The sequence below is a fragment of the Beta vulgaris genome, chromosome 1 (assembly GCF_026745355.1).
Source record: "Beta vulgaris subsp. vulgaris cultivar EL10 chromosome 1, EL10.2, whole genome shotgun sequence".
NCBI classification, from domain to species: Eukaryota; Viridiplantae; Streptophyta; class Magnoliopsida; order Caryophyllales; family Amaranthaceae; genus Beta; species Beta vulgaris.
The window spans coordinates 9,623,645-9,640,887 of NC_079202.1; the positions used below are offsets into that span (position 1 = coordinate 9,623,645).

Below are 17,243 nucleotides of genomic sequence, written 5' to 3' on the forward strand. Positions count from 1 at the left end.
TATTTATTCATATTTTTATAAGCAAAAGCAAAAAAAATATAAAACTACATATCCACATAACATATACCATATAAACAAAAACGAAAAAAAAGAATGTTAAAACTTACCAAAAATCTTTACTTTCCATCTTGAATATGTTGAGATGATGACATGCAACTATATTTTGCAAGTAATTCATCCATAACTAATCAACATTTGAAGAAATTCCCGAATTAAAACTTTGAAAAAATGGAAATATGTAGCATTTTCATATTATTTTCTACCGAGATATTTCGAACCAAATAAATCTGATTTTTTTTTTGTTCTCATGTTTGATGTTGAATTTGTGTATTTGATTTTAATAAAAAATTTTTAGGACAAAATCGTGAGAAATGAAGAAATTTTTTGAAATTTTTGGAGGGTAGATGAAGAGATTTGTGAAGAATCTAGAGAGAAGTTAGAGAGATAGAGAATAAAAGAAGTTGTGTCATGAGTTTGAGAAATGAAATGAAGTAAATGAGGAATGCATGTGAATCATCACAAATATAATAACAAAGGTTGCTTATAAATGTTGTCTTGACCGAAATATAATCACTACATGTTGGCTTATAATTTGATATTTTGTACATAGTCAAATGGTATGTTACTAAGTTATTCTATGTTTTTAAAAAAAACAAATAAATATAGGTTAATTTCATGAAAGCAGTCTATTTTAATGTCAAAAAACATGAATTTTAAGAAGACTTTATATGTAAACATATTATCTTTAACCCTCTCAATATTAATTTATTTGTGATACTATGAGTACTTAAGATATAGTCATAATAAAATATTATTATTCTAAATTTAATTAATTAGTATAATCACAAATTATCGTTTGTTTTGGTTTTCATTTGGCAATTATATTATCGTTATATAACTTCACTTTTTGTATTGTATTGTTTTGTTTGTTTGCAGTATCCTCAAGATCTCTAAATCAAGTTGTATCAAAACAAATTGAACAACGATGTGCAAGGGAAAAAAGAAAACTAATATTATTACAAAGATGTGAAAAAGTTTCGGCCAATTTAGGGACGCAGCAATCCGTATTTATTCCAATGTTTTTTGTCGTTCATTGAACGGTATAGATGTGTACTATAGAGGCTATTATTATACGAAATATTATCGTACGTTAAATATAAACTTATTTTATCTTTTCGTATTATATTCAGATGGATCCGTTGTTAATTTACCGTTAATAAGCACAATATTTAATGATTCAAGTATTATTTTTACTACTCCATTGGGGCGTATAGGCAAATATATGATAAATTCCCTTTATACGCTTTACATACATTCCGATATTTAATCATTATTATTTATATTAAACGATTAAATAAAATTAATATGCAAAATCTCATGATGATATTTATTTAACATTTACTTTAGCCACACAATCTCCTTCTGATATTGCCAGAAGTAACAGAAAGCTGATTATGTTAGAAAAAAGAGCTCGAAGTATGCATTCTGTACTTTTCAATGAAGTGATTGTATTCGATAATTACATCGATTTCTTTATTTATATTAACTAAAACGCAATAATTAATAGGCAGCTCTATGGTTTTTGGAGACATGTTGGAATTGGCACAATCTCATAGTAATATTATATGTAAGAGACATGTGGTTCGAAGTTCAAATATCCTTAAATCAGTTACACGGAGAATTATAAATGATATTAATTTATTATTTACTTATTTAATATAAGTATGTAATTTTGAAGTACTTTTTCACATCATATCTAAAATGTATTATTTTTTATGATTGTTATATAAAGATGAAAATATTGAATCAAGTTCTCATGACCAATCAAATACTACCGTTCAAGATGAGTGTGTTACAGAAGACGATAGTGACAACAACGTCAATTATATGGATATCGTTACAGGTTGGCATATAATTTTAATAACTATTGCAAATCATGCGAAACATCGTACTTATTATTATAATTTATTGTGTTTTCTTCTTATTTATGTTTATATCGCATATTTATTGTTGATTTTGTTTTTTCACAGAGAGCTACTCAGATTTAGGAGATCCAACATATGTCTGTGAGTTTTGTGGTGCGGAAATGTGGTTTGATGAGAGAGTCAACAAGAAAACCAAAAACATCAAGCCAAAGTTTTCTGTTGTGTTGCATGCAAGGGAAGGTTCAGTTACCTCTGCTAAAACATCCACCTCAAATTATTTATGATCTATTGAAGAAGAAACATAATAGAAGCAACCACTTTCTTTAGAATATAAGAGGATATAATATGATGTATTCGTTTACATCAATGGGTGGAAGGATTATTGCACCTACAACTAAAGGTCGAGGTCCATACAATTACAAAATTGGTGGTCAAAATCATCACTTAATAGGTACTTTATTGCCTGCTGATGGTGCACGACCAAAGTTTTCTCAACTTTACATATATGATACTGAGGATGAAATAAAGAACAGGAAAACAACTGCAAGGTACAACATAGTAAATCATCAAGTATCATTGTAACTTTAATTGTTTAATTTACATATTCCTTTTCAAATCCTAACTTATTATTCATTATGTCTTACCAGTACGTCAAACCCAGACAAGTTTGAAGATCGCTTAGTCGCACAATTACAAGATATCTTAGATCATAATAACCCTTTAGCTCATAATTTTAGAATGGCTAGGGATAGGTTTGCATCTAACACGTGTGAGAATTTGAAATTAAAACTTATCGGCAAAGGAGAGTTTGATGGAAGAACTTACAATTTACCAACAACATCAGAAGTAGCTGCACTTATCGTAGGAGATATTGATAGTACCGAACAAAGGGTGGAAACCTACAGCAAATTTCCGAACTTCATCCTTCTTACCTCGCTATGCAATATCCACTATTATTTCCATACGGAGAAGATGGATTTAGAACAGATATTATGCATAGAAATAAGACTCAATCAGACGGTTCAACAGGAAAGAGGTTTAAACTCACAATGCTTGAGTTTTTTTGCATACAGAATACAAGATCGAGCTCTGGAGGCGGCAATAATACTATTATCTCGGAGGTTGTTACAACAATTCTCAGTAGATGCTTACACAATGATTGAAGCTGAAAGGTTGTCTTTTCTTAGACACAACCAGCAGAGTTTGAGAGCCGCGAATGTCAAGAATTTAAGAGGTGTTGTCGAAAGAGGTGAAACAGAGGGATCTTCAACTGGAAGTCATATAGTATTGCCAGCTTCCTTCACATGAGGACATAGTTATATGAGAGAAAACTATCAAGATGCAATGGCTATTTGTAGATGGTATGGTTATCTAGATTTATTCATAACATCTACGTGTAATCCTAAGTGGCCGGAGATTACTAGATTTGTAAAAAAAAAGAGGCCTAAGGCCAGAGGATAGGCCAGAAATCATATGTCGAGTTTTTAAGATGAAACTAGGCTAGCTGGTGAAGGATCTGAAAGATCGCAATATATTTGGCAGGGTTAGGGTTGGTATGTTAGACATCGTCCTTATTATTATTATTATTATTATTATTATTATTATTATTATTATTATTATTATTATTATTATTATTATTATTATTATTATTGTTATTATTATTATTATTATTATTATTATTATTATATTATTATTATTATTATTATTATTATTATTATTATTATTATTATTATTATTATTATTATTATTATTATTATTATTATTATTATTATTATTATATGTTATTTTAAATTGGATTGCTATCGTTATAATTGTATTTAATTATTTGAATATCAAAACTTATTTTGTTGTCTGCTTATTTTCAGTGGTTTATACAGTTCAATTCCAAAAGCGTGGTTTGCCGCACGCTCATATTTTGTTGTTCATGCATCAGGGAGACAAATACCCTGTTGCTTCAGATATTGATAAGATTATTTGTGCTGAGTTGCCCGATAAATGTGAAGATCCAGAACTATATCAAGCAGTAAGCGAGTACATGATGCACGGTTGATATGCCATGTTCATATGGCATTTTCCAGTACTTATTTGGTTATTTTTGTGTGGTCTTGAACATATTTTGGTATGATTTTGTACTCTTTCTCATCATATGGTATTTAAGTTCTTTATTCTCTTTTATGTTGATGAGAGGGTCAATTGTAACAATGTGCTTTTGAAGAAAATGTCAAGTCACAAAGTCAAGTGTACAAGTGGAATAAGTCAACAAAGTGCATTTAAGTGCAAGGAAACAAGAATGGGAAGAATTTGTTAATCAATTGAGGAAGCATCCAAGGAAGATGGAGGAAGATGTACCGGCAGCCTCCGCGGTCGCTGAGCACATGACCGCGGGCGCGACAGAATTTGGAGCAGAATTTGGAAAAACTGCCGAGAGCATCTCCGCGACCTCACCGCGGTCGCGGACCCCTCGCGGTCGCGGTGTTTTCCTCCGCGGTCGCGGAGCCCTGCAACGTAGATTTCGGCTTTTCGTCTTCTCCTGTTTTGCTGATTAAAGGAACATATCATCCTTTGTGTTTTGGATGGTTTTTTATCTGGTTTTTAGAGAGAACTCAAATAAAAATTGTAAACTTGTTTATTATGGAGGGCTAATCTTCCATCTTGGTGTATCAATCGAATCAACCATTTTAATCAACTTGTGAGTTCAATTCTTCTTTTAATTTGCTTGAATGTTGATGATTCTTCATGTTCTTCATGTTTGATTGTTTTTGTGCTTAAGTTAACTTGATCAATTAACTTCTTGCTTATTGCAATCTCTACTATCTAGATAATTGTCTGCTTTGAGATTATCTAGGGTTGTAGTTTATGCCCAATTATTGCACGCTCTGGATGATTGAGTATAAGAAGAATCATCATATAATTTCGCATTCGACCGCTTGTGTGAATGCTAGATTACCCTATTGAAATCTCCCTAGTTGTTATCTAATTGCTTAATTGAATCTAGAACGCTTGGACTAGGTTGTTTGCCATTAAGGGTAGATTAGAGCGCTCGCTTAGTCTTACCACTACGTTAGGGGAGATTGAATCTTATGATTCACAATAGGGCGTTCAAGTAACTTAGTGTTGATTGTTCAATGATCAAGGGTTGAATTGGTTGTGAAGATTGATTGCCAAGATCTCGTTTATTATTTGATTTTCCTTGTTTTGTTTGTTTGTTTAATTTTCATTCCTCAAAACCCCCCCATTGTTACCATAGCACACGTCTAGTCAAGCCAAACCTACCTTCTCCGTGGATTCGAACCTTACTTCCTTATACTACGTTTGTGTAGGGTAGTATTGATTTATTTGCGCGTTAGCCGATACGACTTAGGCCTCGCCAAATTTGGCGCCGTTGCCGGGGAAGGCAACAAGTTTGGGTTGTTATTTGTGTGTTTGTTTCTTTTATTGTTGGTGTGTGAACCCGTCTTATGGTTCACACCCGTGCTTCTCATATTGGATCTTTGTTGTTTGATTCAGAGATCGAAAGGACACTTATGCTTGAGAAAGGAGATTCGGGGTCATTTCGTGAGTTACCTTTCTACATTGGTATTGAGGAAGAAGAGATGCCCCTAGAGCTGATCCGACATTGAGGGAGCTTTCCGCTCCTAATCTGGACCAAGCACCATTGGCCATTCAATATCCAGAGTTTGGGGAGAATGTTACTTTTGAGCTGAAGTCGGGTCTTGTTCATCTACTGCCAAGCTTCCATGGTTTAAATGGGGAGGATCCAATCAAACATCTTGCTGAATTCCATGCTGTTTGTACTAGTATGCAGCCAAGGGGTGTTACGGAGGATCAAATCAAACTGCGGGCCTTTCCTTTTTCATTGAAGGATAAGGCTAATGATTGGTTCTATCATTTGAGCCCCAACAGTATCGACACATGGAGGGGGATGAAGCAAGCTTTCTTGGAGAAGTTCTTTCCTTCAAGCAAGTTGAATGAGCTTAATAGGGCCATTAGCAACATTGAGCAAGGTTATGATGAGATCCTTTATGACTACTTAGAGAGGTTTAAGAGGCTCATTGCTTGTTGTCCCTATCATGGTTTTGCCGAGAAAGATCTTGTGTTATACTTAGTTGGTGGGCTCCTTCCTGATGAGAGAAGGATGGTTAATGCTGCTTGTGGGGTAACATTGATAATAAGACACCACAGCAAGCCATGGAGCTCATAAGTGAGTTTGCTGAAAGTTCTCGCACTTATTCTAAGAGAAATACCACTAGGGAGTTAAGCGGCAAGTTCTAAATCATCTTTGGAGTCGGAAGTATCCGACCTTAAGGGCATGTTCCGGCAATTTTTGGTGAGTGGCAATCAACAACAAGTGAAGGCTTGTGGTATTTGTTCCAACAACAATCATCCAACTGATTCTTGTCCGACTTTGCAAGAGGAAACCCGAGAGGTGAATGCCGTGGGATATCAAGGACAAAGGAAGTATGATCCATTCTCAAATTCTTACAATCCCGGATGGAGAGATCATCCGGCCTTGAGTTACAAGCAAGGGAATCCGACTCTTCAAGGAAATCAGAATTTTCAACAAGGTCATAACCCTCCTCCTTACATAGCACCATATCAAGCTCAAGGGAAATCCTCTAGCTCCAACTCAATGTCCACCGAGGATATGATCAAGGGTTTGGCTCAAAATGTGACTACTATGCAGTCCAACATGGTGCAATTTCAACAGGAGACAAGGTCTAGCATTCACAATTTGGAAACACAAGTGGGTCAAATGTCTAGTGTCGTGAATAAACTTGAGGCCCAAAGTTCGGGGAAGCTACCATCTCAAACCGAGGTGAATCCAAAGAAGAATGTGAGTGCCATGACTTTGAGGAGTGGCAAAGAGTTGGTGGATCTAGAGCCTAGCAAGAGCAAGGTTATGAAGGAGATTGAAACAAAGGAAGAGGAGGTAGAGGTTCTAATCCCAACAAAAGAAGTTGAGAAATTGGTGAGTCCTAGCTCTCACCAAGAGGTAAAATCTTTTCCGGATTTCAAACCGGTACCCCCATTTCCCGAAGCATTAAAGGACAATCGTAAGCTTGAATCTTCTAAGGATATTTATGAAACATTTAGTCAATGTGTCGTAAATATTCCTTTGTTAAAATTGATAAAAGATGTGCCTTTGTATGCTAAGTGGTTGAAGGAAATTTGTTCCATCAAAAAGAAGAAGAAAGAAATTGCCGAGAGCAGTTTCGCGGGCTAACCGCGGGCGCTGCAGCAGTCCGCGGGCGCGACGTCAAACCCCGCGGGCGCGGAATCCTTCCGCGGGCGCGGACCTTACCTCCGCGGTCGCGGACCCACGTTTTTCCGCCAGGTTTTTTTTTCTTTCGCCCTTTTCTCTTTCTTCCTCCTTCCTTTTTTTTCGACCCCCTCTCTCTCTTTTCTCACCAATACTCAACTCCTTTCAAATTTCTTCAATTCTTTCACTCAAATTACTCTCTTTCACTCTTTCAATCCCTTTTCTCACTCTCTCATCTCATTTCCCACTCAATCCCCTTCAAAAATCTCCACTTTTCTCATCTTTTTACAAAATCTTTTGAAAACCCTAAAATTTGGGGGTTTTTGATTCTTGGAGTTCTTGGGCAATTAAAGAAGCAAGGAGCATTCTTGGGTGTTGTTTTCACTTGGGTACTTGATCAACCACTCTATTGATTCTTCCATAAGGTAAAACTTCAATTCTTCACTCTCTTTTTGGAAGTTCCCTTCATTTTTCATTGTGGTTGATTGATTATTGAGATTGTGGAGATTGTTCTGTTTTTAGAACTCTTTGTGGTTGTGTTGTCATTGTTGAGAGTTGAATTTGTGAATTTTGGAGTAAATTGTTGGAGGTTTGATTTGAGAAATTGAGGGTGGAATTGTTGTTTGACTTACTTGGGTTGTCTTGGTGAGCTTTGTGGTTGTTTTAGCAATGGTAAGAAAGCGTGGTCGTACCCAAGGTTCCATTCCAATGAGCCTGAGGTTCATGAGGAACCTGCTGCTAGTGAGGTGATGATTGACACTATGGGTTGACTGGACTCAATAGGGAGCAAAAGGTGACTTGGAGAAATCTTTGTCGATCAAAACGAGTGGTCCAGTGTACCAAGTTTATTGACACTCCTTTCTTGGCTCAGTTGGGCTTTTAGATGGATTTAGAGAGATGATGGGGAGAGCTGGATTATTGGGCATGCTTGATTATACACCTCGCACTTATAAGAGGTGTGTTTATGAATTTTTATCCACTCTCACCTTGGTGAAGCATAGGGGAGAAACCCGTATTCGGTTTAGGATGCATGACCGAGTGCGTGATATTTCTATGAGCCAAGTTAGAGAGGCTTTTGGTTGGGTCGCCCCCTCCAGCGACAATCCTTTTGTCCCCATGGGTGTTCCGTCTGAGGAGGTTGGTGTCTTTTGGTATCGCATTTCTGGATTACCCCTTAGCAGTGGTGGTGAGAAGATTAGTAGTATCCGTCACCCTGGTCTACGCATGGCTGCTTACTTCCTAGGCATGACTATCTTCTGCAAGGGTGAGACGGGGAAATTGAACCAATTAGAGATGTGCTATCTTCGTTCCTTGCTTCCGGGTAGTGTTGGTATTCCGGATTGGGCCGACCTTTGGCTCAAGTCTTGCATTGATGTGCGAACCAAATTGGGTGGTCACCTAAGCATGGGGGGTATGATTACACATTTGATTACGCGGTTGGGATATCCTCCTAATAATGCTTGTGAACCGGTGGCTGATAAGTTTCTCTTGTTTAATGCCCGCACATTGTTGAAAATGAACATGTTGAAGAGCTCTGATGGTCCCCCATTTCAGATACACTGTGGTGATGGTTTTATCTTCCTCCTTGGCCAATTTTCCTTTTGGCCCCACGGTGGCCGATTTCTTTATTCGGCCCGAGGTAGGCGGTGGGATTTTGGATGATATGGATGAGGATGAGGAAGGTGATGGGGATTATGATATGGAGATGGAGCAAGGTAAGGAAGTAGGTTTCCTCTATCGAGGAACAGTTGCAGGCTCTTACTCTCCAGGGTAATGCTACCATGGGCTACATGAGGCATTTAGATGCTTTCTTTCAGCAGCAGTATGGTGGTATTATGTTCCATATGGTGATTTCCCTGGAGGAGCATCTGGCTCTGTGCTTCCGGTAGCGGGGGCATTTCATGTGATCCCTGAGTTTTTCTCCTTTTGCTTGCTCTTTTGATTTCTTACACATTGGGACAATGTGTCCTTTAAGCATGGGGAGAGGAGTTGTTGATGATTGATGATTTGTTTATAATGTAAATATTTGTTTTCATTTCGTAAGTTCGAAAAAAAAAAAAACAGCTAAAAAAAAAAAAAATGAAAAAAAATTTTTTTGAAAGAAAAACAACAAAAAAACATGAGAGATGAAAAAAGAAAAAAAAAAAATATAATGATGAGTGGCTAGGTGAAAACCCGGGAGGGCGCCTAGGCAAAAGGAGAGGACTCGGATGTCACTTATTTCTCGGAGTGGTGGCATATGAAGGGTGTTTGAAGCGGCGTTTGGGTAGGTCACTCATTGTTGAAATAAGGAGGTTGTGGTTTAGATGGTGGTAGGTTAGAAACCTCTTGTTTTTCATCTTGGAGCCATAAGGGGAGTCGGAGGTTGTTTTAAGAGGTAAGCTCTTGGTTTGATGGTGTTATTCCGAACCAAGGCTTTGTTTTGAGGGAGTAGTGTGTGAGTTGAGCTTGGGGGATCTAGGACATGTTAGCTCCCTTGCTCTTTGGTTTGTGTGCAGTTAGCTTGGGTGTGTTGAGGTCATTTCCACACCAAGTTAACTATCCTTGTGGATTATGGAGCGATAAGATGGCTAGAGTTTTGATGCGTTGAGGTTACTTCCGCTCAAACTTTAGCTAGTTGCGATTCATCACTTATTCGCTTTTGATTGGAGTAGTGGTGTTAGGATTGGATTTTGTGTGAATTTCTCCATGCTTTCCTTGATAGACCTTGGAGATAGAAAGGAGTTAGGATTTTACTCGAGGACGAGTAAAGGTCTAAGCATGGGGGAATTTGATATGCCATGTTCATATGGCATTTTTAGTACTTATTTGGTATTTTGTGTGGTCTTGAACATATTTTGGTATGATTTTGTACTCTTTCTCATCATATTGGTATTTAGTTCTTTATTTCTTTTATGTTGATGAGAGGGTCAATTGTAACAATGTGCTTTGAAGAAAATGCAAGTCACAAAGTCAAGTGTACAAGTGGAATAAGTCAACAAAGTGCATTTAAGTGAGAAGGAAACAAATGGGAAGAATTTGTTAATCAATTGAGGAAGCATCCAAGGAAGATGGAGGAAGATGTACCGGCAGCCTCCGCGGTCGCTGAGCACATGACCGCGGGCGCGACAGAATTTGGAGCAGAATTTGGAAAAACTGCCGAGAGCATCTCCGCGACCTCACCGCGGTCGCGGACCCCCTGCGCGGTCGCGGTGTTTTCCTCCGCGGTCGCGGAGCCCTGCAACGTAGATTTCGGCTTTTCGTCTTCTCCTGTTTTGCTATTAAAGGAACATATCATCCTTTGTGTTTTGGATGGTTTTTTATCTGGTTTTTAGAGAGAACTCAAATAAAATTGTAAACTTGTTTATTATGGAGGGCTAATCTTCCATCTTGGTGTATCAATCGAATCAACCATTTTAATCAACTTGTGAGTTCAATTCTTCTTTTAATTTGCTTGAATGTTGATGATTCTTCATGTTCTTCATGTTTGATTGTTTTTGTGCTTAAGTTAACTTGATCAATTAACTTCTTGCTTATTGCAATCTCTACTATCTAGATAATTGTCTGCTTTGAGATTATCTAGGGTTGTAGTTTATGCCCAATTATTGCACGCTCTGGATGATTGAGTATAAGAAGAATCATCATATAATTTCGCATTCGACCGCTTGTGTGAATGCTAGATTACCCTATTGAAATCTCCCTAGTTGTTATCTAATTGCTAAATTGAATCTAGAGATGACTAGGTTGTTTTGCCATTAAGGTAGAGACTAGAGCGCTCGCTTAGTCATACCACTACGTTAGGGGAGATTGAATCTTATGATTCACAATAGGGCGTTCAAGTAACTTAGTTGTTGGATTGTTCATGATCAAGGGTTGAATTGGTTGTGAAGATTGATTGCCAAGATCTCGTTTATTATTTGATTTTCCTTGTTTCTGTTTTGTTTGTTTAAATTTTCATTCCCAAAACCCCCCCATTGTTACCATAGCACACGTCTAGTCAAGCCAAACTTACCTTCTCCGTGGATTCGAACCTTACTTCCTTATACTACGTTTGTGTAGGGTAGTATTGATTTATTTGCGCGTTAGCCGATACGACTTAGGCCTCACCAACGGTCCATGCAGTAAGCATTTTCCCAAGAGGTTCAATGATGCAACTAGGGTAGATGATGAAGGATATTCAGTGTACAGACGAAGAGATAATGAATCTATAGTTGAGAAGAGTGGGGTTCACCTTGATAATCGGTATGTTGTTCCGTATAATGCTGAATTGCTTCGTAAATATCAGGGACACATAAACGTTGAATGGTGTAACCAATCTAGATCAATTAAATATTTGTTCAAATATATAAACAAGGGATATGATAGGGTTACAGCTGCGGCTTATCAAGATAAACAGAAAGAAGGCGAAGCTAAAGAAATAGATGAGATAAAGATGTACTATGATTGCCGATATATTTTGGCGTGTGAAGCAATTTAGAGGATTTTTGGATTCAGCATACATTATCGAACCCTTGTTGTTGAAAGATTAAGTTTTCATCTACTAGGAGAACAAATCGTTTTGTTTAATGAGCATGCGGATGTGGAATCTGTACTAGACAGAACTCATATTGACAATACGAAATTCCTATCTTGGATGCAATGTAACCAAAAATATGAAGAAGCTAGGGAGCTTACTTATGTGGAGTTCCCTATAAAATTTGTTTGGAAACAGGCACAGAGAGAGTGGACACCAAGAGCTAAAGGTTTCACAATAAGACGAATCTACCATGTCTCACCAGGATCTGGAGAGAAGTTCTATCTTAGAACTTTATTGAATTGTGTAAAAGGCGCGACATGCTACGAAGACATTAGAACGGTTGGTGATTTAGTGTATCCTACATTCAAGGAAGCTTGCTACGCAAGGGGTTTACTTGATGATGACAAGGAATATGTCGATGCAATAACAGAAGCAAGTTTTAGAGAATCAGGGTATTATCTAAGACATTTGTTCTCTATGTTACAATTATCTGGTAGCATGTCGAAGCCGGAGGAAGTTTGGCATAAGACATGGCAGTTATTATCTGATGACATACTTTACAAGCAGCGTTGTCTTAAAAAAAAAAGGTACATAACTACGAAAAGATTTTTGAGTCAAAAACCATACTTTTTAGCAATTTGCATTCATAATATAGGTTACTGTTTTTTTTATATGTTTCACAGACCTGCATTTAACCGATGATCAAATCGAATCTTTTGCATTGGCTGAGATTGAAACCATGCTCCAAAGTAATGGTAGCAGCTTGCGTAGATTCAGTGAAATGCCGTTTCCAGATGAACTAATCATTTTGAAGGACAAAACAAGCTTATAGCAGATGAGCTTTCATATGACATTGAGGAAATGACCTTGGAACACGACAAATTGTATAAAGGTTTAACTGATGAGAGTCGATGATTTATCGAGAAGTATTGGATGCGGTCTCGAGTGAAGAAGGAGGTGTATTTTTCGTTTACGGCTATGGAGGGACGGGTAAAACATATGTTTGGAAAACATTATGTGCTGCAATAAGAAAGAAGGGTGAAATTATATTGCCAGTAGCTTCGAGTGGAATTGTTTCTCTCCTCCTTCCACGTGGAAGAACAACTCATTCTAGATTTGGTATCCCTTTGAATGTAAATGAAAATTCTACTTTCGTCGGAATTCGCCCTGGGTCGGAATTAGCTGCTCTTCTCATTAAGACAAAACTTATCATTTGGGATGAAGCTCCAATGATGCATAAGTATTGTTTTGAAGCACTTGATAGAAGTTTGAGGGACATAATGAGGTCTGTTGATAGGGATAACTTGCATCGACCATTTGGAGGTAAAGTGATAGTATTAGGTGGTGATCTCAGGCAGATATTACCAGTTGTACCAAAGGGAAGTAGGCAGGATATCGTGTTCACCACCGTTAATTCGTCTTACTTATGGGATTCGTGTAAGGTCCTAAGACTTACTCGCAATATGAGATTACAACCAGGTTCCTCGAAATCTTCTGTTGATGAATTGCGAGAATTCTCAGAGTGGATACTAAGCGTAGGAGATGGAAATGCTGGCGGTCCTAATGATGGTGAAGCCGTCATCGAGATTGCAAAAGATATCCTTATAGATCCCAGGGTCAATCCGATTTCAGCAATTGTTGAAAGCACGTATCCAGACCTACAAGAGCATATTTGGGAAGCTAAATATTTCCATGAAAGAGCTATTTTGGCCCCAACAAATGAGATAGTGGAGATAGTAAATGATAATGTTCTATATACTATTCCAGGAGAAGAGAGAGTCTATTTGAGTTCGGATGCTATAAGCAAAGAGGAAGGAAACTTTGGAGTCCACGAAATATACTCCACTGAATTCCTCAATACAATAAAATGCTCTGGTCTCCCAAATCATAGCATACGATTAAAGGTTGGTGCACCCGTTATGCTTCAACGTAATATTGATCAAACATCTGGATTATGTAACGGCACGAGGTTAGTCGTCAATCATTTAGGTAACCGTGTTATTGAAGCTACTGTTATTTCCGGAAGTAATGTGGGTGCAAAAGTTTTTATCCCAAGAATGAAATTGACGCCGTCGGACTCCACTAAGTTTCCTATCAGATTTCAGAGATGTCAATTTCCTTTAATGGTTTATTTTGCTATGACTATAAATAAAAGTCAAGGACAATCTTTGTCTCATGTAGGCCTGTATCTCCCGAGACCTGTTTTTAGCCACGGCCAATTTTATGTTGCTGTTTCCAAAGTTACGAGCAAAAAAGGTCTGAAGATACTTCCTTTTGACAAAGAACATGGAGTGCGTACAAGTAGAACAAACGTAGTTTACAAGGAAGTGTTTTCAAACATATAGATTGCGTTAAAAAATCATTTGTGTAAATAACAATTTGATGCCTTGATATATGATTATTTAAATATGTTTCGTTATTTTGGTTCTTTTTATTGCTCATTAGTTATGCTATCAAGCAATTAATACTCCTGTGCATCATGCACGGGTCCTAAAACTAGTTAAATATAGATTTTACAAGACACTCAACTAAAATGGAAACATTTGCCTAAAAATTGAATTTTATATACATGGTTGTTCAAGACTACTACAAAAACCTTGTGTTGTGGACGCTTTTATGTCGACGCCTAGCTGTAGCTTGTAGGCGTTGGGATAAATTTATAGTCCTGCATTTCCTCGACGCTCAAAGGCGTCCAGAAATTTCGAGCCCTCTTTTGGCGTCGACAATACTCGTGCAAGGCACATGACATATACTTTAATTTTGTCAATGCTTTAATCAGCAAATTCGACTTCCCAGTTCCCACTTCTTCAAACCTCAACTGCTCCCCCCATATGCCTCAAACCCTAAATTGAGTTCATCAGTTCTTTGATCTGCAATTCGCACGCCGGGTGTTTTCGAATTCCCCTTGATCTGGTCATCTTCAACCTCCATCAGTTAGCACAATTTGGAAGCTGCGAGATTAGACAATTTGACATCGAAAATTGGGGAATTTCATTAGAATTCTTCTGATCCGCAGGTTTGTAGTCAATTACGTCCTTATTGCATTGAATTTTCTAAAATTTCAATATCTGATTTTTCGAATTACCGTGGTTTTTTCGTTTTTAGTCTCCCATGAATCTTAGGTTTTATAATTCATCAATTCTAAAGATTTTTTTTCTTAGTCTCACAGATTTTGAATTTCCAATTTCTCTTGGATTATTCTGTTTTTCCTCTCATCATCTTCGGCTCTCAACTGCTTGGTCACTAAGGGAACCAAATCAAGTGCTAATTCGTCGTCTTCTGTTTGTAACAGGTAAGTTATTATCGTTTTATCTTCTCTAGTTTTAATTTCTAATTGTGCTATTGTTTGTGAGTCTAGTTAAAGATGAGTTTTTGTTTGATATTTTTGTAATCTTGCTATACGTTTTCTAGGTAAATTTGCCTTCATGCTTCTCTGGTATTTTAACTTATTGTTTATCTTCTATCTCTTTCCTAGTTACTGTTTGTTGAATGTTGATCTCTATATGCCATTTCATTCTCATAAATGTCTGAGAGTGTCTAGATTATGCTCTATGCTTAAGGTTAATGCTATCTAGAGGGTTGACATTCTATGCTTAGTTTCTAAGCATAGAATAAAGTGATAAGAAACTGGAACAAAAACAAATTAATAGAAGTTAATAATACCTTAACAAGAGGAAGAGGAAGGTGATTATGGTTTTAGTTTTTGTTTGTTTAAATCTATGCATTTCTTGGTCCTCTCACATAATTCTACACGCTAGAGATTACTTGATATTATCAGTACATTGTTAAATTCTTTTTAATATTCAATGAAGCAAGATGAACAAATAAATAACATCGCACATTTCCTAATTAGAGGTGTTGTATTGGTCTATTTAATATCAGATATGATTGGTTGTACCTTTTGAAGGCTTAAATAAATAGATTAGGAAAAAAAAGCTTTGTTCATTGTCTAATCTGAGCCTGGTAGACTTACACATTAATTGCTATAAATCTATCTGCAAATCAGATCAAAGTAATTTGTATAAGTGATGGTCAAGGATTGATGAATCTGTAAGGATTGTGTTTTTTTTTTCTTTTTGATAAGAAAGGAATTAATTTAAATTCATTAAATCAACATGGGTCTGACTCTTTGACAAGTGAGGTTCTCATTTGAAGGTTAATGCACAGGGAACCTAATGCATACGAGGATTATTATCATTTATGATATTTTAGTATTCTACGAGTCTAATAAAGTTTTTATCAGCTAAGGGGCGTATTCATATAGTTATTTACAGTGTTTTACTCTCGTTCCTGCTGTCTTAGGAGATATAGAGAATAACCTGTTTCTTGCTTTTCTATTTTGCATTGGATTCTTAGGAATGTAAGAAGAATTGAAGAGTGGAGGAGTAATCAAATTGTAAAAGGTAGGGGAAGACCTAAGATGACTTGGCTGAGGGTAATTGAAAGTGATATGAGGTTACTTGGGATTGAGGAGAGCATGACGTTAGATAGAAGTGGGTGGAGGGGCAGTATCTATGTGGAGGAAGGGGTGTGATTACTGCATTTATTTGTTTTTCTCAATTGTTTTGGTATTAAAACTTTTTGTTGAAAACCTCTTCTAAACACTTTTTGGTGTAAACCTTGTTTTCAAAAAAAAAAAAAAACTGCTTTAAAAATTCTTAAAACTTAAACCCTTTTTTTTAAAAAAAAACTTTTATCACTCTTGACAATGCCATCTCCTCTGGTCACGATTACAGTTGACGATTCATGTTAGCCGACCCCAAATCACTTTGGGAATAAGGCTTAGTTGTTGTTATTCTTAGGAATGTAAGACGGCAAGATCTTTTGTTAAACATCTTTTATATTGTTCTGCGTTGCTTATTTTTGTGACTTGAACCTCGTACTCGTCAATGATACTTTGAGCTTTGCAATTCTAATTGAAATGATTAATGATTGGTGAGATGCGATTATTAAATATCTGTAGAGAAGTTCACTGATGATAATTAATCAATGGAAAAAAAGTTCACTTGAGCTGAGCAATGGAGCAGTCAATGTTCAAGTAGTTGCAAGTATGCTAGACACATTATCACCTCTTGTAACAAACCAAAATTGAGAGATAGTACCTTCCAATGTAGGCAACATTAGCGATAAGTGTAAATATGAACATAAGTGGATTCAGGCCCTACAAAAAAAATGACAGCAGAGTTTTCATTATACAAACAAGATAAGACACTGATGTGGAATAGTGTCAATAAGGTCCGTGAAAAATGTATTATTACCTCCACACTTTCTCTTTTTGTCTGGTTAATAAAAGACAGCAACTCTTGTTAGTGTTAGAGATAGGAACAAAAAGAGACTAAGCAATATAAGATATTAACCAAAAAATGATCTAAGTTTAGAAACAAATCAGTGACTCACATTCCATACGATCTGCGAAATTCGCCTGCCCATGTACATCGCAACCATCAACCACCCCAACCATTGACCAAGTGCACTGTGCTCAGAACCATGTTCCTGCACATACTGCCACATTGTTGTCCCCTTGTGCCCAGCCGCCATCATCCTGTAGTCCTCCTACTGCAGT

General features: G+C 36.9%; 1 protein-coding gene across 1 annotated transcript; it reads left to right on the forward strand.

Moving 5' to 3' along the window:
• The first annotated feature begins 12,591 nt into the window (after positions 1-12,591).
• LOC130589639 (uncharacterized) lies at positions 12,592-16,214 on the forward strand. The gene is made up of 5 exons (XM_057391062.1): positions 12,592-13,159; positions 13,508-13,936; positions 14,850-14,972; positions 15,092-15,116; positions 16,037-16,214. The coding sequence occupies exons 1-5, from the start codon at positions 12,592-12,594 to the stop codon at positions 16,212-16,214; spliced, it is 1,323 nt and encodes a 440-aa protein (XP_057247045.1).
• Positions 16,215-17,243: the final 1,029 nt, after the last annotated feature.